Raw genomic sequence first — 18,844 nt, 5'->3', positions numbered from 1 at the left:
CTGACCGGATAGCAATGCCCTGACATTCTAGGGTGGTATCCCTGCGGCCGATGTCTGCTTCAAAAAGACGATATAGCACGGTGTGGTACGTGATGAACGCTAAGGCACCATAATTATCTCGCTCGCGATCTCGGCGGTGCACGTTGTATTCGGCACAATTCAAGAATGTTGAATTGCTGTGCAACTTCGGCTCTTGGACCGCAGCTATCAATATACCATGCCTTCCCATGAAGACAGTTATCTCCTCGATCTTGCTCTGAAGTCCGTTACAGTTAAACTGCAGGAGCTTCATGTGGTTCGGGAGACGTGTTGTTATGCGGGGTGTGAGGGATGTGTGTGGCCTTGCCGCCATTGGCTGTGTGCGCTGCTGTGGAGGCTTCCGCCCTGTGGTGGTAGTGGGTGGCGTCGCAATTGGGGTCTGCGACCGAGCGGCGCAACACGGGCCCTCGAAGTTCCTCGTCCAATCTCGCGAGGTGTGCAGACCTGAACATGCCCTAAAGTGGCACCAGCCAAAGCAGTTGTTGCACTTGACTGATGTCACGTTACGGAATATTCTGGTCTGACATACCGTGCAGATTGTAGGAGGAACCAGGAGCTGTTAGCGGCGGAGTGTGGGTGTTGGTGCGGTTGCCCTAAGAAGCGTGCAGCCTCAATAGGGTCGGTCCACAGGGACAAAGGCGTTAGGGTTGTCGGGTTTTCCGGGCATACGAAGAGATGTTTCGAGTCATGGGGTGTCTCTCCGCATGCCGGATACTCATTTTGTACATCTGCGTTTAGTCTGCTCAGGTGTAAGTTTAACCTGCTGCAGTAGCCAGAGCGAAGTTGGGCTATTGTGGTTCTTGTCTCCCGAGGCAGATGAAGCTCCGTCTCGTCAATGTACGGTGGTTGCGCGCCTAGAACGGCATTCGCAGGTCTGGAGTCTACATAACTCGAGACTTACTCCCTGTGAATGCCGTTCAGAGCCTGTCGATATCTCAGACCCCTGTCTGTTGTGTGGTATGTCGTGGTTGGGGTGTGGTCCATTGTGTTGTTGTTGTGGAGCTGTGGTGTTTGTGTTGAGCTGCTCAGGTGGACTGGGGCCTGCCGTGAAAGCAGCTCTGTTTGAGCAGCAGGGGGCCACATATGATGTGGTCCGTTACCGATGGGTCCGTAGTCCTGAACAGACACTGAGGTGACTCCACCTGTCGCCAGCATTGCACTTGACTGAGGTGGAGTTGTGGTATAGTTGTGTCTGGCATACACAGCAGGTGTAGGTTTCTGGCCCTGGGTTTGACTCGATGCCAGCCCTGATGAGAAGAGTGCGTAGCAAAAGTAGCCCTATGGACGAACATCTAACGACCTAAACGGGGTTAGATCGCCGAAACAACAGCCCTTGGTCGGGTAAACCCGAGTCATTCCGGTACGTAGAACCGGCTGTCGTGGGAATGAACAAAGGAGAGTCTTATCGTCCGATAACACTCGTCCCACACACTAGGGGCCTCGCTACTCCCGTATTTTGAGAACCACCTGACCCCAGAGGAGCATCAGCATGGTTTCCGTAAAGTGCAACCGCCCCTGTAAGACTATTCAGTCGTGGTTGGACCTGTCAGAGGCGTTTGACACCGTCAGCTACTCCTCGCTGCTAAAAGACGCAGAGGCCTCCTCACTCCCACAGAGAATCAAACGGTGGTCGGCGAATTATCTGAGTGGTCGACACTCGTCAGTAATGTTTAGAGACAAATCGAGCAAACCTAGAAAAAAAAGGGGTTTCACAGGGTGGTGTCCTTTTCCAATTACAGTTTAACTATTATATTTCCAAGCTCCCTCAACCACCAGAGGGAGTCTCGATTGTCTCTTACGCTGCCGATTGTTCGATAATGACGTCTGGGAATCGAATTGGTAACTTGTGCTCGAAAATAAACGGGTAACTCTCCGAGCTTTCTCGCTTCTTCACTGCTAGGAGTCTAACCCTCTCCCCTAGAAAATCCTCTGCGAGCTTATTTACCACCTGGACGAAGGAGGTCAGACTACCGCTGGGTATTCATGTTGATGACAGACCAATTCCGACGGTGAATAACCCAAAAATCCTCGGAGTAACATTCAGCAGCCTGCTCTGCTTTTCTGCGCACACAACCGCAATTGTCAACAAAGTATAGAGCCGCAACATGGTCCTCAAACGCAAAGAAAAAGAACCGTTGCTGGCAAAATATAAGGAATTGTCCAGCCGGTTCTAAATTACGCAGCAGCAGTGTGGTCGCCGGGAACCAGTAGGACGCAGTGAATGAAGCTGCAGACGGCACGGAACACTGCACTACGGACAGCGATCGGATGTCTTCTGATGTCGCCAGAACACCACCTACTTCGACCACCTGTGTCAGACATGGAGCTTCAACTGCCAATAGAAGATACTAACACCCATTTCGCTTTAGTCTGACCCTTTTGAAAATGCCCTATTGAAGAAAACTTTTCAAGAACGCCCTATTTAGAATTTCATTGAAAACGCCATCTCAGAATTTGGATCAAATCTAAACTGAAAATATATTAAAAATATGTTGAGAACAGGTGTTTCTTAATCGGCAACTGAGGTAGGGCGTTTTCGAACCGAATTCTGAAATAGGGTGTTCTTGAAAAGTTTTCTGAGATAGGGCGCTTTTCAATAAAATTCTTAAATGGGGCGCTTTTGAAAAGTTTTCTGAGATAGGACGTTTTCGAACTGGCTGCTAAGATAGATCGATCTTTCACGCAGGTGTCGATATACTAATGCGTAATTTTGATTAAATTGTTGAGAGTAGTTGCTAGACTAAGTAGTCGCTGAATTTTTGATATTATGTCACATTTGTGGTGTAAAGAAATAGCCTGCCGTCAGTCAGTCAGAATTTCCCAGTAACAGATGCCATCAATCGCCGATATAGACATGCGCTTCTGTAATACGGCGCGCTCAATAAATATAAAAAAAATGAATATTTTTACTTTTGAAAAAATATATGCATAATTATTTCAGTTACGCTAAATGCATTACCTGCATCATAATTTTCCTCAGTTACAACGCCTTTCACGAATGTTGAAAGTTGTTGCCCTTCAAACCAGTCGAACTCATACTGTCCGTCTATTTCCTGCCAACCATTTTGCACAGAAACCTTTGTTCAACCCACCTTCGGTCGAAACCGAAAGTCGGTAATACGACGAAAAGATAGAACATCCCCGACTTGGCCATTCATATTGCTGCGTTTTCCAATAAAAATATTTTAATATATGTATATTAGACTGTCCCAAAAAACCAACTTTGTTTTTTGTACGCATACCCCTCATTTTATTGGTATTATCTTAAAAAGTATCCGAATCAAATTTTATACAATTCTAACCACGGCAACCCGTGCCGACTTGCAGTCAAAGTTATCAGAATAAGCTTGTTGCAGTTCGCGTGTTTCGTTAATTTACTCATTTTACTTCTTTATAAGACGGTATTACTATACTCCCTACAGTATTAGGACATAATATTTAGTAAATCTGCGTTTTTGGTTTTTTACCTGGTAGTCAGGATTTTTTTCAAAGGACCATAAATTATAATATATTTCCAAAAGTTTACACAAAATATGGAGATATGGGTATCAAATGAAAGAAGAATTCGAAACAAGATTAAATATAACTTTTGTTTTCAATTATCCTTCTGGAACATGTCAAAAATGTCCTTTAAAAATATTATCCTTCAAGATTTTTAATTTTGAATGAGTTTTGAAGAATCTTAGTTTAATTTAAATCTTATTAAAATATATAAGGATACTAAAGGATAAAAATTTCAAAGGATATTTTTCAAATTATCTAATTAATATTGCCACATTTATTCTTTAACCAACCCGAGAGGACATGTCAAACACTAAAACACTTTATTTAGTTTATTTAATATTATGAAATGCATTTTTTTAAAGGAGGAAAAGAATTTGTTAAAAAAGTTAAATATAAAAATTTAATTAAAAAATGGTCTAAAATTGCAAATTTTCAGGACATGCACAAATTATTCGACTAAAAACATATAGTTTTGCAGCCTTGTAATACACTCCTTCAAATCCACTATGCTTTTCCCATTAATTAATTTTTTCGATGTCCTTGGGAGAAATCCTGCCGTACATATGTATCTTTTCTGGTAAAAAAATTAGTGTATCTCCTGAAAACGTGCACATCTGAACATTTTTTAATTGGTGTGACAGGGCGTATGATGAATGCAAAATTCTTAAATTCAACTTTTCTACTACATTCCTTTTTCTTAAAAAAATGCCTTACAAAATATTAAATAAACCAAATCATATGCTTTCTTATTTTATATGTCCCTTCAGGCTGTTCAACTGTTGTAAATCAGTACGATATGAAAATTATGTTTAGTTAAATTGTTAGAGGACATGTCAAAGACTAAAACGATTTATTTTGATTATTTAGTATAATGAAAGGTATATTTCTAAATGACGAAAAAAATGTGTAATACAAGTTGAATTTAATAATTTAATGTTCATCATACGCCCTGTCACACCTATTAAAAAATGTTCTACAATTGCAATCCTTCAGGACATACACAAATTATTCGAATAGAAAACATATCGTTTTGCGGCCTTGTAATACACCGTTAAAAAGCCGCTATACTTTTCGATTAATTAATTTTTTCGATGTCCTTGAGAGAAATCCTGTCGTCCTATTCAAAATTAAAGATGCAAATTTACTAGAGATGCGTTCAAATATGGGAAACATTTCGAATTTATTGCATTTCCAAAGTTTTCATGGACGCATTGGCAGCCTTAGTTCAAGTTATTAACTAAAACTTCAACTAAAAGTCGGCACGGGTTATCGTTAGCCTACGGCCATAAAACTTCATATATATGCTATTTAGGCTCAAAAGCACAAATATAGAGGGTTGGTATGTATATCAAAATTTGCAAACAAGTTTTTTCCATATATTCTTGGGACAGTCTAATGTATATGTACATACATAGTAAATTATATGCTTATTTACTGTGGATATTGTACGAGCATTTTACGTGCAAACCGATATTACATTTAGAACACAATTTTCGCGTACGTTGGTGATAATATCCGCTACGTGTGGCTCGTGGTCTGAAGATGGCAGAAAGTGCAAGTTTAAAAGTGTCTCGAAATAGCCAACTAGGTGGTTGACTAGATCCTATGCATGCCTATTAACACGATTTAAGCCTTCCGAGAGCTATGGCACAAGTAATACCGGATGTCGGTGTTGTACAAATCGTATTTTTACTTTGTGGAGAGAGAGCCCCGTCCAGTGACAGTGGACTAATATGAAAATACTCTATGAACTTTAAATTAATAACAAAACAGATGTCATCTGGGCCACCTGCGTCTCTCCTCAATCTTTCATAGACTGGACGCTTCACATTGCCACATTCTTATACAACAAGTAAACGGGATGAGGAAAGTGACGAAATTTCCACTAATGTACATACTTGTAAAAAAAAACTGGTGATATACATACATACAAACAAACATATGCATGCACATCTACAGAAGCAAACGAAAGAACTGTACGAATAGTTTTATTTTTATATACTGAAAAATATTCGATATTATTAAATTTATTAGTGCAAGGCATTACATTTTGTCGGCGACTGACGGCATCTGTTACAGGGAAATTCTGACTGACTAATATTTTTGTAAGTACTTCAGCACCTGTGGCCTGAATTTCAGATTTTATAAAATGCTTTCACGTTGCAGAGATTTTGTACAACTTCAACTCGTGACTGACGGGCTCGGTTGCAGGATTTAAGTGATTAATGATTAAGTGATGATTAAGTGATTTTAATGTCAGATTACTTGAGTCAATATACTACTCTCAATTATTTTTTCAGATTTTATAAAGTAGTTGCAAGATAGTTTCTATATCCAAATTAACTGCGACTGACGGCAGGATATTTCTCAGGATTTAAGTGATTAAGGATTAAGTAATGATTAAGTGATTTTAATGTCAGATTACTTTAGTCAATATACTACTCTCAATTATTTTTTTTCATATTTTATAAAGTAGTTGCAAAGCCGCCCTACGAGCAACGCTAACGAATTGGACTGACTGACTGACGGCAGGCTATTTCTCTACACCAAAAATGTGACATAATAACGAAAATTCAGATTTCATAAAATGCATGAAATTCCTTGTCGCTTGTCTCTCGGACTAAAAGTTTTTGAGAGCATCCGCATAAGTCGGAAAGTTATTTTGATGATTACTCGTTAGAACTGGTTTCACTATTTCAGGGGTTTCAAGTAATGCAGTTGGAACTCGTTTTTTTTATTGGTTTGTCTTTTTTTTTTAGACAAAAACGGGGCAACCTTTATAATTCGGCATATTCGGTTCTTCCCTCCACATTTACTTAATTTTTCGAACTTAGGACCCACTTTCGGCTTAACGTATTCTTTCGAGGTGAAAATCGCCGCAGATTACACACACGCATGGCAATTATGGCACTGGCGAGGCCCTTGGCCTTGTGTGGCGCTTCTACGAAATTTTACAGTGAAAGTGAAGAAAGTACCTTAGTTTATAAATGGGATGTACCTATTTTTAAGTTTATTGAATTCCGGCTCAAGTTCAAATCTAAATGTCGGTTGGGAAACGTTTTCTTTTTTTTTTATATAGTTCATTGAAATTTTATAATTTTTTATGAAGTTTAAAATGGGGATTTATGTGATGAATAAACAAAATAAAAATAGCCAAAACTGTTCAAATTGTCACTTAACTTAATCAGCTGACCACAGGTGTATGTAAATTCAACTAATTTGCAGTTAGTTGTTAACAAAGCCCTTTAGTATATGCTTAGTAAGAAATTAAAAATCCCGGGATCCTTAATATGTATGTACTTTAAATCAGGGACGTGAACCGGATGAAAAATTTGGTCGGTTCGATTCAGCGATTCGAACCGTTTTTGCACTTTTGGATTGGTTCGTAAAAGCGGTTATTTGGTCTTTGAACCGGGGTTCAACGGTTCGAAAAACAAAAAAAATAACGCGCAAGTTTATAAGCGTCAAGTGCAACAACGCGCAAGGTTAAGGGTCTGTCAAATGAGATGGGTTGCCTTAACAATTGATATTGTCACATGGTAAACAAACATGGTAGGTATTACCATGTTTAACAAAAAGAAAAAAATCGGGTGCATTTATCTATTGAAAACTGATTGAAACGAACCTTTAAACCTTTATAGAAAGTGGTTCGGTTTTCGGTTCGGATCAATCATTTGTGCAAAAATTTCGGTTCGGCTAATGGTTCAGTTAATTAATAGAAAAAAGCGGTTTTCCGGTTCAAAACTGGTTCGGTTCAAAACCGGTTCACGTCCCTGCTTTAAATATCTAGTAAGTTATGTAAAAACAGTTAAAAAATGCATATCCACTTTTTGCAAAAAGCACAGTTAGCGATTTTATATTCAATTGGAAACTGTTTCTGCAGCTTTGTATAAAGACAGGAAGAATTCAGAGTCAAACTCAATGCTGGCTGACTCTGATTTAATCACAAAAGAAATAATCAAGTTTTATATTCTAAAATCTTGTACCTGTAATTCTTCTTTTCCTGCATGCTGCTCGGCAAATTGATTAGTAATACACATTTCAATCAAAAGTTTCATCGTGGGATAATGCTTCCAACAAAACGCTCCGAAGGTCGATGGGTTATGGGCGGAAATCATAAGCATTATGATCCATGCCTTCCAATATAAAACTGTGATAGCAAGCTTTGGAGGAGCATAACCTAATGGTAAACTTATATTTTCCGGATAGTGATATTCTACCATATTGAATAAAAAGTCTATAACATCATATTTGTTGGCTTGCACTGCGGGAAAATTCGGAATTCTCATTGTTGATGCTCTTTTAATAACCATCATTATCACATCTATCGTTTCAGGAATAGTTAAAGGTATATCTTTAGTTATACCGATAAGTATAATTCGTAAAAGCGTATCTTCCAGCACTGGTGTTTCGGAGGCAATTCTTAAAAGCGCTGCCCGCTCTGGTTCAGAAGGCCACTGATCGCATCTTGAATACTGCTCAGGACTGTCCAAGAGTAATATTTTGTGTAGAGCTTGGCTATATTCCAAAGTTTGAATTTTGAAAAGATTTGGAACTGTTTCATACATCCAAGAAATGGCTTCCAATTGGATTTGAGACATTTGTGAATAAAAATTCAGTAAAAGCGGATTATGTTTCATTTCCTTGTTGGAACGTAATACAATGCATGCTTCACGTATCTGTGGTGAAACAGATAATAGCATGCAAAGGCATATTATATCCACCATTGAATGAAATATTCTATCTCTGAATTCGGAGCGTTCAACTTGTTCTATCAAATCAATTCGTTCATTCATAAACGCTTTACAGAATCTTACAATGTTCATATCATAACGAAGCACACGAACCAATTCACGTAAAAATACCCTTAAAGTACGTAAACAGTCTTCGCGTTGCAATAGAAATTCTTTATAAATCTCGGCAAGATGTTGCGATGATTGTTCCGGAGATGTTTGAAACATTGTAGCTGAAACGAATAAAATACATTAAAAGCATGGAATCAAATGTTAACTTCCAGTCCTAAGTGTATACGTAATTAAATATCGCTCTTTTGCTGGAAGAGTGTCCTAATACAAAAAATCTAAAACTCGAGAAAAACGGTTTAAAGTTTAGTTTCCATACGTTCCTGTACTAAAAATTAAGACACATTTTCCAACAGTACTTTCGAATATATCAATTTGATTTCAGAAACCATCAATTCGGTTTTAGAAAGCGTGAATACGATTTTAGAAAGTTTCATATGGACTTTAGCATAGTCAAATGTTTTTTAGAAGGTGTCATAAATGCTTTAAGGCTCTGTCACATACAGCTTTCGCGTCGCATTGGCGTTGTTTCATTTTGACAGCAACGCAAGTAGCGCAAGTGTTTGCTACAATGAATGCTCTTACAGCAAATGTTTTTAGTTTTTGATTTTGAATTTTACGATTGAAAAACATTCAAACATTTTTAAAATGGAAGCATTTGGTCGTCGCGGTCCTTACTCGTTTTTTCTTTACACGATTTTGTATGTTTATTAGTAAAAAGTGAATAATTACATTAAGGGAGTGTCAACGCGCCCAAAACGGCAAGAGTTAACCAGCGTTCGTGTTTCTGTGGCGTCAGCGTTGCCTATGAGAACTGCTTCATATAAACGTATGTATTTATCTTAGCTGTCAAAGCAAAACCAACGCCAAAGCAGCACGAAAGCTGTATGTGCCAGAGCCTTTAGAATTATCAAGTGTATTTTAGAAAGTATAACTAGATTTCAGAAGGCGTCAAATGTTCTTTAGTTTTTCAAATATACTTCAGAAAGCAACAAATGTACCTTTGAAAACATCAAATGTACTGTAGAAAAAATCAGATGTACTTTAGCAAGTGTTAAACGTACTTTCGAAAATATCAAAATTCCACTTTAGAAAATATATACTGTATGTGATATACTTGCCCTAACCACTGTTACTTCATACACTTACACATTTTTTTGCGCTTCAATTTTAAACGTTTTTTCCCAGGTAGGTTGTGCATTTTTTTATAAGCCAATTCTAATTACTGAACAGCTTAATAGACTAACTTTTATATTAAAAAAAGAAAAATAATTTTTTTATACATAAAGGAAATGCTCATTTATTTCAAAAGGAACTGTTAATATTAAGAAAATTAAAACGACCACTATTACTTCATAGAGTGAACGTAACTCAACTTTAATACTGTGTAACGTCCCCCTTTGCTTTTATTGCGGCATTCAGTCTAAGAAGCATGGTTTTAGTTAGTGGTAAACATTCATTTGGAGTTATAGAATCCCAGATTTCACTAATTTTTGCCTTTAAGCCATCAAGTCCTCTGGGCCTCATTTCGAAGTCTTCTCTTCATTAGCGCCCATAGAGACTGGATAGGATTAGGGTCCGGACTGGAAGCAGGCCAGTCTAAAACAGGTATATTTTTACACCATCTTGTTGAAAAATATATTCGTCCGCTGTAGACAGATTGGGTATACTTGGGAGCAAATTTGTCTCCAAAATATTGAAGTAATCCATGGATTTTATAGTCCCATCGATAAAATGAAGCTTTCCTACTACTTTCAAGGACATATGTACAACCCCATACCATGACACGCGCTGGGAACTTTCTCTCTGTATAATATGCTTAATTTCTCTTTCGTATCACACGAGTCCTTGAGTCGCCTACGCAAACATCGAACTTAGATTCGTCGCTAAATATGACGGAGTCCCAGTGTCTTTGGACCCACAATCGTCTAGCTTTACTCCAAGCTACTATTTTTTGCTTTTGACGGACTGTTTGTAACGGTTTCCTTTCTGTCTGTTAATTGCAAAATAAATTTTGTTAGATTCTACAGTGCATCACACCTGAAACCATACCTTATAACAAGTAATTTTTACCAAAAAAAAACCGACTTCAACTCTCATATAAAAAGAAAATATATATATATATATATCTCATGATCCGCTGATCGGATCTTAACCAGATTAGTACGGGACCACCTCTGAGACACTACCTTTTCGATGCAAAAATAATTATCGAAATCGGTTGACGTGGTCCAAAGTTATGCGGTAACATACATTAAAAAAAAAAAAGTATTCTGACGAACTGATAACATCCTCCTTTTTTAAAAGTCGGTTAAAAACTATATTTCAACTTATGCAGCTGCAACCGGGTCAACTCACGACCTACAAGTTTACCAATCTTCTGTGACCATGTAGCAGCCAAGTTTCGTACAGAGCTCCGCCTATTTTGGTTAATAATGTCGCTTGATTGCGGAATATCGCGGTTGGAAATCATTGATTTTCGACCTCCCAGGTGCTCGTTTGGCGAAATCTGTCCAGTTTTATTATAGTTTCTAATTACACTTTCCACCGTAGGAGTTGGAACATTAACTTCTCTTGCAATTTCGCGATAACTTTTCTTAAATTTGTATTTACCAATAACCAATTCACGAATTTCTTTGCAAAGGGCTTTTCGGCGTGCCATTATTCAATTCAAAACTGAAAAAAATGTTCGCCAGTCATGATACAAAAAGAAGGTAGTTTCATTTCAAAATTTTTTACAAAAAATAAGTTTTTGATGTTGCATAAATTGTAAAAAATTATTAGGTCCTTGCCACATTGATAGCAATGAAGCAATTTGTACAATGATTTTTTGGTGTGGAGCAGAGGGGGAAGGGGTGTGTCACCTAAAACTCATTAGAGAGAACACAGCATAAACTTTAAGTAAAGTCCCATCGCCTCCCTGCCCCTTCTACAGGCGCTCGGAGCACATTTCAAAATGGGGTAAAATTAGAAAAACGAAAAATTAAACACGTGCTAAGTCGACAGCAGTATCTTTGCGCAAAACTCCTTTCCGCGTTGGTGGCCTTCCGGCGCGCTGCATAAAAATAACCCCATTAGTCCAACTCCGGTTATGCCATACACATAATTTTTGCGCAAAATCCACCTCCAAATTTACAAAAAAAAATATATATATATTTTGAACCGAATTTTTTGTTTTAAATTAAAGCTTAATCCTTTGACTAGACGCAAATGTAAAAATTATTTTATTCGGGTAACGCGTTTGGACACGATAACCCAAATCGTTGTACAAATAACCATGCCCGAACTGCCTTACTTATGTATTTTTCTATAGACAAAAATTTTATAAAACGATACTGCAGACATTTTCATCTTATGTGGATAATTCTTGTCACAAATACACAGTTTCGTGCTTATATTTATGTATATATATTTCTTAGCAGCGTCATATCTTTATCAACAAATTCCGATAATCCAAAAATTGATACTGTTACAAGTTGCAGGGCATCATTTTAACTCGACCTCCTCTCTCTTCCACGGATAACGGTACATCGTTTAGAGGTTTAAAAATATTTGGCGTCGGCAGTTTGTCTTCAAACTGCATTAGATCATATTACGTACTCTATCCTGGGAAAAGCACAAAACTTTATTTTTGACCTTTTGCACAGGTGTACTGAATTCTAGCAGTTTGGAAACGCGCAAGACTTTTCTTTTAATATTTTTATCCAACTTCACTAACTTCTAATTTTTTTTTACTTTTTCAAGAAACAAAAATGTTGCTGCTAGCGAATCTGGTAGCAATATTTTAGTCATATGTCATAAACTTGTTAAAAGTCAAGTGGTCGGCAACAACAACGAATGTCAATAAATGAAACTATCTTCTATTTTTGTATCATGCTCGCCAATAATTAGCCCAGTAAAATAAGATAAATTTGGTAGGAAAATTGAGCAAAATTTGTAACAGCGATGTTTTGATGCAGTTTAATTCTATTTGACACGTAGATCATGAATCCACAGTCTTGCCCCTAAATTTCATTTGGCAACATTCCGCCATCTTGGATTTAATTTTATTTTGGGTTTTTTGCGATTTTCAAGCTTATTTTGCATTTTTCGTAAAAAATGGTTAATACAAATATGTAGAGAATTTAATTACCGGGAACGCAATACACATCGCGATGTACGGGATGCGCCGTAAAACATTTCCACGCCTTCACCTGCTTTCATTAAAAAAAAAAAAAAAACGTTGCCCGTGGATTAGTCCTACTGGGGAAACCACGTTAAAAAACGCGCCAAAAAAACTCTACTTCAGCGGTGGTGTGGAAATGAGTTTTACGGCGCATCCCTGCCGTGATCTAAGCGTCGTACAAAAAAAATTTAGGGACAAAAGTTGTGGAGAATGAAATTCTCTACAACTTTGAAATTTCAATATGCTATGTATTTTCAACAGAAATTGACCAAAAATGGCGAAAACCGTGACAATGTAAAATTTTTTCGCAGTTTTTTCTAATTTTTTACAATAAAATATGCTATTTTTAAAAAACCTTCTATATAACCAAGTGGGTAATTGAATTCTCTACATATTTGTATTTAAACATTTTTTACGAAAAATGCAAAATAAGCTTGAAAATCGCAAAAAAAAACAAAAGAAAATTAAATCAAAGATGGCGGAATATTGCCAAATGAAATTTAGGGGCAAGACTGTGGATTCATGATCTATGTGTCAAATAGAAGTAAACTACATCAACCTCAACGATGTTGGTCTCCTTGACGTGGGGATGAGGCTTAAGTGGTGACATGGGGGCCGTTTAGGGGCTTTCTATATCAGCACGAACAAGAGGGAGGCTCCGCATGGGAACCTGTGTAAGACACAGTACACAGTATCCTATGTGGAGATTACCGCACCGACGATTACTCCTGCCCTTATCCCTCCTTATTTTCCTATCCCAACAACCCAACTCCTCCCCCTAATCCAGGGTGTTACGCGACACCGTGCCCATTGGATGGTTTGCAGCCAGGGGGCTTACCAGACCGGCTGTATTTTAACGGCGCCTTCCTGACACCGGGCCGCCTTAGGGAGTAACGGTGGCCTTACTGCGGCTAGGGGCGCTGTCGCCGTGTACCGTATGATTTCCCCACATACTACGCAGACCACTGCGCTTGCCTTGTCGAGCAGGTGGTCGTACGAACAAGATGAATCACAACCTAAACAAAAACCCAACAAAAACAAAAACAACAACAAAAAAGTTATTAAAAACTTCGTCTTCCCCAAATCGGGGAAAGACTGCGCAGGCGCAAGCGCCATATACGCCGCTTCGCTCCAGAAGGAGCTCTTCCGGGCTGGATGTGGGGGACACTTCACGCCGGCCCGTGACTACGGGTGTTATGGTGGGGCCTAGCACCAGCAATGCTGCAGGGATTGTGTTGGAAACGGCAAATCCATCTGCGGCTGTGGGTGCTGGGGGCCCATCAAACGGCACGGCTGCGAAGTCTACCACCACAGAAGCAGAGGCCTCACGGCCTGGCCAGAGTGGAGGGCGACAAGTGGCCACAAAAGAAATCACTGGAGGCGTGGCAACAATGGGAACTACGCTAAAGAAGTACGACGGTGTTCCGTTGGATACGTTGCCCCAGAGCGCGAAGGAAGCGGTGGAAAGGGCGAAAGCTCTACTGCCCAACTTCCAGGTCAATCTCGGGGCTTCGGTGGAAAACAAGGTACCCCCGTCAAAGCGGCAAAGGTCGGTGGAGGAACAACTTTCTTCACCCAAGAGAGTCCGGCCACACTCCTGGATGGGCAGACCTAGCTTTTCCGAGGTTGCGAAGGACCGAATCCTCATACGGGTTTTGGACCGAGGCAACGAGCTCGGATCCATACCGAAGGACCAGTGGAGGTGGGTGAAGGCAGTCTTGGCGAACGTCATTTTTGATGTTCTGCTGGAGAACCCCGGAACCCGTCCAGCTTGCAAAGACGCTGGTTGGTACCAGGGCCGTAAAAGTGGTCGCCTGCGAGGATCCGAGATCGGTGGCGCTGTACAAGGCTGCCGTTGCAAGGATAGGCCCTGTGTATCCAGGGGCTAGGTTGGAGGTTGTAGACTGGAGGATATTCCAGTCAGACCAAGAGCAAGGGATTGGGTACCGACGACACCTTCGGCACCAGAGAGCATCCTAAAGGAGTTTCAAATGATGAACCCAGCCCGTCCGACGAGTGATTGGAGGGTCATCCGAGTCGAGGACGCTGATGGCCCTTCAGGACAGGTAGTTCTGTCCCTAAACAAGGAGTCACTCGAGCTCCTGTAGAAGCGGCAAGGTCGAGTATATTATGGCCTCGGCGAGGTCATAATTAGGGTCTATAGCGGGGACGCGCAGCGCGCCTCCAGTTCGGATGCAGCAATGGACATGGACATTGAGGCACCCGAACCGGAGCCGGAAACGGAGCTCTCCGACGCTGAAAGCAATGACTCCTCTCAATCAAACTACGCATCGGCAATGCGTAGGGTGTTTGAGGAGGAAGAACTACTTTACAGCGACGGGGAGAGCGATGCTGACGTAACCGTCGTAGCGATGGAGGGGGTGTCAGAACTCCATATGAGTATTGCAAATTAACCTCCACAAATCTAAAGCAGCTTCGGCTACTCTTCTATGTCGTCTGTCTAAAGGCGATGTTGAGGTGGCACTAATCCAGGAACCGTGGGTTTGCAACTCGAGGGTCTGTGGATTGAGTGCCACGAGCTTCGAGCTGTTCTTAGAGCGTGGTAAAGGTAAAATTCGAGCCTGCATTTTGGCAAAAGCGGATTTAAATATCTTTCTTTTACCTAATTACAGTGATGGTGACGTCGCGACAACAATATTAGAGCTGGAAAGCACATCCATCGTGCTGGTTTCGGCATACATGCCCTATGAATCGGAGCACCCTCCTCAAGCAACGGTGCGGAACTTGGTGACCAAGTAAGAATACGGTCATATTTTGATTGGAAGCGATGCCAATGCCCACCACGTTCAGTGGGGCAGCTCAGACATAAACGATCGGGGTGAGTCACTTTTCAACTACCTCCTAACAACTAACCTTCTTATATGCAATAAAGGTAAGGAGCCCACCTTCATTACTAAAAACCGTAAGGAAGTACTAGACAACTTTATGCAGTGAAAGCTTAACTGAGATGGTGGAGGGTTGGCGGGTTCTAGATGAACACTCCTTCTCTGACCATCGCTATATTGAAATAGTATTGAATTTTTCTCCAACTAGCCTTACACTACGCAAAACCTTAAAGAACACAGATTGGAGCTACTATAAACAGCTACTTGAAGACAAGCTCTCTAGCTTAGCCCCTACAGAACCTGAATGTACCGAGGATCTAAAAAAATGGTCAACGTATTTACCTCGACCTGCTCAGAGGCCCTAGGTCAGGCGTGCCGTGACCCTAAGCCACGGGGTAAATGTTAACAACACTGGTGGTCGCGGGAGTTACACCCGCTTCGCAAATCTTGCAGGAAGCAATTCAATAAGGCCAAAAGGCTTAGCTGTGAGCTCGAATGGTACAAGCGGTTACTCCGGCCCTATAAAAAAGCTCTGAGGGAAGCAAAGAGATCTGGAGATTCCTGGAGGGTTTTTTATAGTGGCATCGAAGGTGTTTCCGAAGCTGCCAGGCTGCGAAAAATTCTCTCCATATCTCCCAACCCGATGGGCTTCTTATAAAAGCACGATGGATCCTGGACCTCCACGGTAAAGGATACCCTTGAGCTACTCATAGATACCTACTTTGCTGGGAACATAGTTGTACGGGAAAACTCCCCTTCTGTAACTTCTTCCTACGCAGTGAACATACCCATCTCGGAAGAAAGAGTCAGATGGGCAATACAAAGTTTTAAACCATATAAAACTGCAGGACCAGATGGTTTAATACCTGCACAATTAATTAAGACACTGGATGTGTCTGCAAAATGGCTTCTAAGTATTTTCAAGGTCTGTTTCAAGTTTAATCACATACCGCTGGCATGCAGAAATGTTACGGTCGCCTTTATTCCAAAGGCCGGAAAGGCCTCACATACTAACCCGAAGGATCTTAGACCCTTAGCCTTTGCTCCTTTGCTCTTAAGACACTTGAAATGACTGTTAGCAGCTTCCTTTCTGACACCATAGACTATCGTCTACTGTCTGATAACCGACATGCGTACCGTAAAGGTAAATCGACGGAGACCGCACTTCATAATCTGGTCGCCTATATCGAGAAGTCTTTCAGCGTTAAGGAATTCTGTCTCGCAGCTTTCTTGGATATTGAAGGCGCTTTCAACAACGTACTTCCGGAGGCTATTACTGACGCCGCGGGGGCCCTAGGAGTGGACAGCTCACTGGTGGAGTTCATCGATCAGCTACTCTGCTTCAGAGTGGTGAGGGCGAGGCTGGGAGCGTGCGAGGTGTCGAGGCTTGTGACAAGGGGCACTCCCCAAGGAGGTGTTCTTTCTCCACTTCTGTGGAACCTGACCGTCAACACGCTCTTGTGTGGAACGGATTGGGGGGGAGGAAAAGTTTTTGCATACGCCGACGACATTGCAATCGCTTTCAGGGGAAAGGTTCCGCAAACGCTATGCGAGCTGATGCAGCGAACGCTTCGGGATGTATCCAAGTAGTCTACCCGCTGTGGCCTGAGCGTCAGCTCAAGCAAAGCGGAGCTCGTCCTCTTCACGAGAAGGTATAAAATGCCTTCCGTCACTCCGCCGGAGCTAAACGGCGTCCGGTAAGTCTCTCTACAAAAGCCAAATTTCTTGGCGTTATCTTAGATAAGAAGCTGTGCTGGAGGGATAATATGATTCAGCGTTATGAGAAGGCTTCCGTTGTCCTCTATACTTGTAAAAGGGCCATAGGCAAGAGATGGGGCCTCAGTCCCCGGATCTGTCGATGGGTATTTATAGCAGTCGTCAGACAAATCCTCCTAGATGGAGTGATTGTGTGGTGGCCAGCGTTAGATAAAGAGGTCAACCTCAGGCTTCTCACGAAGGTGCAAAGGTCAAGTATGATCTGCATAAGCGGAGCGCTCAGAACCACACCAAACGATGCTCTGACCGCTATTCTGGATCTTCTGCCACTAGATTTGGTAGGAAAGCAGATGGCAGCGCTCGCTGCTCTTCGCTTAAGAGAGGCATCCCAATGGCAATCTGTAGCCCAGGGACACTCTTGTATATTAAATGAATTCTTCTTCATTCCGAACAGCACAGACCGCTGTGCTTCGACATCGATTCCGGAAAGCAACTTCACACCAGAATTCCAAGCAGGGAGGAGTGGAAAGAAGATTTCAACACAGATGGTTTAAAACTCGACGGCAAGGTAGGAGGCGGCGTTTTCTCACGAAACCCTCCTCTAAAAATCTCTTTTAGTTTACCGGACTACTGCAGCGTATTCCAGGCTGAAGTTCCAGCCATCATGGAAGCTGTTGAGAAGCTTGGAACCGAAATGATGGGAAGGGACATCTCCATTTTTAGTGATAGCCAGGCTGCAATCAAAGCTCTGAGCTCCTTCACGTTTCACTCAAAGATTGTGCTGCACTGCCGCCTATCTCTACAGGAGATTTGTTTACAAACAAGCTGAAGAAAGATGGAGTCAAAGTACGACTTGTCGAATTTCCAGGCAGACTTGGCCTAAATGGGACCGGAGGCGGTCACGAAGGGTTTACTCTCTTAGAAGGGAGGATATATCTAACGTCGTTGGGGCCCTAACCGGGCACTGCTTGATAGGTAAACATGCAGAAAGGCTCGAGGTGCCTTTTCGTAGATGTTGCAGAAGCTGCAAGGACGACGAAGAGGAGGAAACAGTCTTGCATCTCTTGTGTGAATGCCCTGCAATGTGCAGAAGCAGGCTGCGTCATCTGGGTTCACCATTCCTGGCCGACCTTGGGGAGGTTTCAAATACCGATGCGAGGTGCCTGATGAGATTCATCAGCGACACGAAGTGGTTCAATGGGGAAGATAATTGAACGGTGTCAACTGTGGTAACACAATGGGCCTTCTATCTATGGCCTAAGTGTGCCGCTAGGGCGGCAGCCACTTCTATCTACCTACCTACCTACCTAAACTACATCAAAAAAATTGCTCTTACAAATTTTTTTTATTTTCCTACCAAATTTATCTAATTTTGTTGGGCTAACTGCTATGTTTGGCACGTTCTCGGTCGTGATCTAAGCGTCGTACAAAAAAAAATTTTGGTATAAAAGTTTGTAACGTAGCATTCACTACGCTACAATATCTGCATCCACAACCTACCACAAATCTATCCTACGTTGTAAATATGTATGAACATACGATATGCTTACCCACATACACCAGGCATGTACATACGATGTACATACATATGGGTAGAATATTCACAGCGCACATACACACACACACCAGCATGCGCTAAAAATAGAATACGCAAAAGAAAAGCACAAGCAGGCATGCGCTAAAAATAGAATACGCAAAAGCAAAGCACAAGCGGGCATGCGCCCAAACACACGTGGGAAGTTCGTTGGGCACTTGCGCAAAAACTTTTAAAA

The 18,844-nt window shown here is 41.2% G+C and overlaps 1 protein-coding gene across 1 annotated transcript; it reads right to left on the bottom strand.

Moving 5' to 3' along the window:
• Positions 1-7,459: 7,459 nt before the first annotated feature.
• Positions 7,460-8,697, bottom strand: LOC118752164 (integrator complex subunit 1-like). The gene has a single exon (XM_036487020.1). The coding sequence runs from the start codon at positions 8,502-8,504 to the stop codon at positions 7,509-7,511; it is 996 nt and encodes a 331-aa protein (XP_036342913.1). The 5' UTR covers positions 8,505-8,697; the 3' UTR covers positions 7,460-7,508.
• Positions 8,698-18,844: the final 10,147 nt, after the last annotated feature.

The sequence above is a fragment of the Rhagoletis pomonella genome, unplaced genomic scaffold (assembly GCF_013731165.1).
Source record: "Rhagoletis pomonella isolate Grant_MI unplaced genomic scaffold, Rhpom_1.0 Rhpom_scaffold_01275, whole genome shotgun sequence".
NCBI classification, from domain to species: domain Eukaryota; kingdom Metazoa; phylum Arthropoda; class Insecta; order Diptera; family Tephritidae; genus Rhagoletis; species Rhagoletis pomonella.
Note: the sequence above shows the minus strand (reverse complement) of the source record. Positions and strands in the feature narration are given on the sequence as shown.

Coding starts and splice junctions, on each gene's coding strand:
- LOC118752164 (XM_036487020.1), bottom strand. CDS start 8,504: ATGTTTCAAACATCTCCGGAACAATCATCGCAACATCTTGCCGAGATT.